Raw genomic sequence first — 4,818 nt, 5'->3', positions numbered from 1 at the left:
AAAACATATATGAATATAAGCAATGTTAATATTACAATGATACCTTCGGCTTGCTCGAAGGTGAAAATGCGGGAGAGTGATTACAATCCAGCGTGATCAGTACGGTGCTACTGTTCATGTATTTATAGGCACGAGACGCAGCCTGAGTAAAAGTACATTTATGTCCTTATCATCCGTCTACAATTATAATACGAAACATTAAGGACTAAATAGTCTTTATCCTTTTTTGGTCACCGTTATATTTGGTCTTCGTCATCAACCCGAGCTGAAGTCCCTTGACTATAGCTTCGTCACCTATTCTTGTTACCTTCGGGTTACACCTCTACTCTTGGTACAGAAAAAGATCTCTATTCCGAAGTTGAAGCCTCCTGCAATAATTTAGGTCATGCTGAAGACATATGGTTAGTTATGTTTTTGAAGACCTTCGGAGGAGAAAGTTCCCCAACAATTGCATTAAAAGATAGAAAGAGAACAATAGCCCTACAGAAAAAAGAAAAAGACACAACACTGATAAACTAATACTAAAATATCTACTCCAGAGAAGCAACAACGTGCCTCGACCTAGTTCATGACCATAAACTGAGAGCAAGGACAAACCCTTAGCACCAGCAAGACACCAAAAATTATACTCATCCTCAAGACCTCAACTAAAGACATGGCCCTGGCGACACTAGGCAGAACACCTTCAAAAACACATTTGTTCCTTAACTTTTCTTAACTCTATTGCTGCAGGTGTTTAGAACTTTGGAAAAAAAGAAAACACTCCTTTTTACTGTTCGGATGAACAATACCTACAACAGTATATCAGATGAATAATACTGTAGAAACCGCAACAACAGTGATCAAACCGCATATTCATTTTCTCTTCCTTTCCTCTATTCTGAAAAACAACACTGCAATGATCTAACGTCTCCTGCAGTTCAGGTGACGAGGGGCTCTAAATTTTACACTATAAAATTTAAGGATCGAATCAAATTAGGATCGAGCTCTATTTCTATTCGGATCGGATTAGGATCGAGCTATATTTCTATTCTTTTTTAACTTAAATTTATTTAGAGCCTTACCATTTTGTGAAAAAGCATTTGCATCACGATCCATTATCACCTCTACATGCACTCCTGCATCCCACAAAGCAATGACTTCGGTACCCTACTAGACATCCACAGTTCTCAAGTTCTTCCCCACGCTAGGTTGATTATTTCGTCCATTCAGCTCAGCATTAAACCAAGACGCAATTATATGCCACATAGGCAAAACGGGATTAATGAAATGACCTGCACTCCAGCTAAAGCTGGACCAAGATGATTATAGGCTAAAAATACTTCGACCCCAATTATAGCTGCTCACACTGCACATGAGTACGTGACAGACTTGTCAAGATGAAATCCTCAGTCAGATTTTTTTTTTTTTTTTGGCATTACACCACGAACAAGTGATCTTGAAAGCATAGCAAGGGAGTTGATATATATTACCTCTCCACTAGGCTAAATAACTGGTCTTGAAAGCATAAATACCATTAACTGTACTGGAAACATTCAAAGCACAAAATCGTCTCCAACAGTTCACTAATATGGTCACTCAAAACACTGTTTTATATTGTTCTTAGAGTGGAGTTTGAATATAGGAATTAGAATAAGTAAGCTGCTAAGCTCAAATGACTTCAATATGGTGCGGTGCCTAAATCAAACAACAGACCCGTAGCCTTGACCCATCTCACCTCAAGGAAATGAATCATTTCTTTGCCTTACCCCAACACCAACCTGGACTTGGTGTCACCTGTGGGACCCAAATCACCATGGAGTTATTGCGGTTTTAAATTCGTGGGCCATAGCAAACTGGACCTCAGTGTTAAACTGACCCTCAAATGAAGGCACTTGTTTGTTACTGTATTTTTACGTTCAGTAGATCGATAAGGAAATGTACGAATACTTGTACCTCGTAAACAAAACTGAAGCAACCCAACATAAGGGCATTTATGACACGATAAGGAATGGAAAATTCAGTGCTCATACCTCCTATCATACTACAGATTTATAGCAGTGGCAGTGTGGCTTGTCGTTTTCTCATCCTGCTCTATTTAGCCTTCAGCACCTCTGAACTCAGCTGTCAGCTCGAGTTCAGAAAAAAAAATTAACAAATCACACTGCTTTAATGGGGCGATCGCCATGCTGTGAGAAGATTGGACTGAAGAAAGGCCCGTGGACACCGGAGGAGGATCAGAAGCTGCTTGCCTACATTCAGGAGCACGGACATGGGAGTTGGCGAGCATTGCCTGTGAAGGCGGGTGAGTATTCTACCATCTTCCCAATGAACATTGTTCGTGAGATCTCGACCAACAGTCTTGCAGGCTTGCAGAGGTGTGGGAAGAGCTGCAGACTGAGGTGGACAAACTACCTGAGACCGGACATCAAGAGGGGCAAGTTCAGCTTGCAAGAAGAGCAGACCATCATCCAGCTTCATGCTCTTTTAGGCAACAGGTGAGTACCAGTGAAATTAGTCAACTCCAGATTGTTACAGTAAGTCATATCATCTGCAGTGCTCAGAGCACAAGAGATCCTTTAGCATACGTATCTTATCTGGCTCCTTTCTGCTAAGACGAAGTGCACTGTCTGTTCCTATCAGACTGCTGCCTACCATTTAGTGACAATTTACAAAGCATATACGTGAGCCTCTGTCACATCTGAAAGCAGAGAAGAAAGGATTGTCAGTGTATTTATAATGAATTAGAACGGATTTTCTAGTGCATCTTCTGTATGCAGGCATCTAAGTGCACCAATCTATCTATCCTGCTGCATGTACCGAGTTATGGCATGGCATCTGTACTTTTTTTAATTTGCCGTCTCATGTCCCCCCTCCCTCAGTCCTCTTAGTTCTGTACTCCAACCTAGAATTTCGGCATACATGGTAGATGAATACAAGATGTTAATTTTAAATCATAGGTTCGTTTCATGGCACTTGTTCAGGTGGTCGGCCATTGCAACCCATCTACCAAATCGCACGGACAATGAGATCAAGAACTACTGGAACACACACCTCAAGAAAAGGCTGGCCAAGATGGGGATCGATCCTGTCACCCACAAATCTATCAGTGGCACTCGCATTGGCACCACAAACGACAAATCAACCAAGGCCGCCGCAAGCCTCAGCCACATGGCACAATGGGAGAGCGCCCGCCTCGAGGCTGAGGCACGGCTGGCTCGAGAATCGAAGATACGGACAGCAACGCCAACACCAACTGCTCTCCATGCGCAGCCAACGATACTACCTGCCTCTGCTGCTTCTCCATGCCTTGACGTGCTTCATGCATGGCAGGGTGCAAAGATAGACCTGGAGTCTCCAACCTCCACGCTGACGTTTACAGGGAGTAATAGTGGAACGCTGCCAACCCCCAGGACCAATAGACTAGACGTATCAGAAAGCAACTGTGCAGTGTGGCATCAGAGGAGTGATGACTTGGAGGATGAAGAAAACGATTGGCAGATCTTCAGCAAGCACCAATTGCTGGAACTCGACAGCAAGGAGAGGGAAGAGGACTTCATTGGTTGTGAGGAGCCGTGGTTCTCAGAGATGGCTGGGGTTGGAGCTGGCTTCACTGGCATGCTGCTTGGTGTATCCAATGAGCATGATGCATCAGAATGCTGGGGTGAGTCCAATAATGGCCAAACTGAGCGCAGCAACCAAGCATCAGATGAGGAGGACAAGAATTATTGGAATGGTGTCCTTGACATGGTAAACTCAGAGCTGACACCCAAGTCGCCTCCATTTGTCTAGACTCTAGAATACAGTCCCCTCCGTTTTATTTCAAGTACTCCTGAGCAAAATCTATTGGATCATCTCAAGTCAAAAGAGAAACAGAACAAGCACTACAAATAAATGCTGCATGTGCTACAACAATATGTTTTTTTTGTCCATGCATGTGAAAGTGAAATAATTAACTATTGTGTGGATGGAGTAAATAATTTTTTCCCGCCAATTTCTTTTCTGTTGGCCTAGCCCTAGAAATAACTGTATGTTAAGCCACCAGGACCACAGCAGGGACACTACATTAATGACCCAAGGACTTTTAGAGTTGTTAGTTCAACACACATTGTCTTGTCTCCCTCTCTTTTGAATCTAACCCAGAATGATTAAGCAGCGCTATTACGATCAAGTAAAGATTGTAAGAATATCACATTAATTCAAAAGCAAAATTTACATACTATTCAGTAAATAAGGGCATATACAACCTAGAGTCTCCGGATCGGTTTTCTATACACAAAAGACACTTAAAAAACTGCATCATACAATGGGGTGTCTTTAAAATCAGTCATATCATAAATATTGTTAAGAAATATTATGTATGGAGAGTCATGTAGAGACGGGCTCTTCTAAAGACCTCTCAAGACACGGAATATTAAATGGGGTTGTACATGCCCAAGTCCAAGAAAATAAAATTGCAAAACCCACCCTATGTCGCTTGGATTTTGATATTCCACACCGTAGTTGCAAATGCTCACTCCTTAGTTGGCTCAATTGCAAAAACCACCCTACTGAGCATGTGCTCCACCAATTCCGCCTATTCTCTCAAGTCTGGAGCCACTACAGGCCATGCTAGAGGAGCAATACTTGTTCTGATGCTTGTATGTTTACTCAGCATGTTGTTGTGAAGAAATATTGTAGATAGCAAAAACCAACCACATGTAAGTGTTTCTTTTTTTTCTCGGATATACAGGAGCTCACTTAAACTTTTTATCGGTGTTATTTTTTTGCTGCAAGCTCTACAAAAACGTTAGGCTTGTACTTTTAGAGTATCTAACTTCAATAACGAATACACCAGTT

The 4,818-nt window shown here is 42.1% G+C and overlaps 1 protein-coding gene across 2 annotated transcripts; it reads left to right on the top strand.

Annotated features, from left to right (window-relative positions):
• The first annotated feature begins 1,951 nt into the window (after nucleotides 1-1,951).
• On the top strand, nucleotides 1,952-3,941 carry LOC103643278 (transcription factor MYB16). 2 transcript variants are annotated; one of them, XM_008666442.4, is made up of 3 exons: nucleotides 1,962-2,284; nucleotides 2,348-2,477; nucleotides 2,964-3,941. In XM_008666442.4, the coding sequence occupies exons 1-3, from the start codon at nucleotides 2,152-2,154 to the stop codon at nucleotides 3,769-3,771; spliced, it is 1,071 nt and encodes a 356-aa protein (XP_008664664.1). In that variant the 5' UTR covers nucleotides 1,962-2,151; the 3' UTR covers nucleotides 3,772-3,941. The 2 variants fall into 2 exon arrangements, with proteins under 2 accessions (XP_008664663.1, XP_008664664.1); XM_008666441.4 differs by having other exon boundaries at nucleotides 1,952-2,477.
• The last annotated feature ends 877 nt before the right edge of the window (nucleotides 3,942-4,818 follow it).

The sequence above is a fragment of the Zea mays genome, chromosome 1, assembly GCF_902167145.1.
Source record: "Zea mays cultivar B73 chromosome 1, Zm-B73-REFERENCE-NAM-5.0, whole genome shotgun sequence".
Lineage (NCBI taxonomy): Eukaryota > Viridiplantae > Streptophyta > Magnoliopsida > Poales > Poaceae > Zea > Zea mays.
The sequence above is the reverse complement of the archived record's forward strand: the minus strand, read 5'-3'. Positions and strand labels throughout refer to the sequence as shown.

Coding starts and splice junctions, on each gene's coding strand:
- LOC103643278 (XM_008666441.4), top strand. CDS start 2,152: ATGGGGCGATCGCCATGCTGTGAGAAGATTGGACTGAAGAAAGGCCCG. Junction 2,478..2,963: donor CATGCTCTTTTAGGCAACAG/GTGAGTACCAGT, acceptor GCACTTGTTCAG/GTGGTCGGCCATTGCAACCC.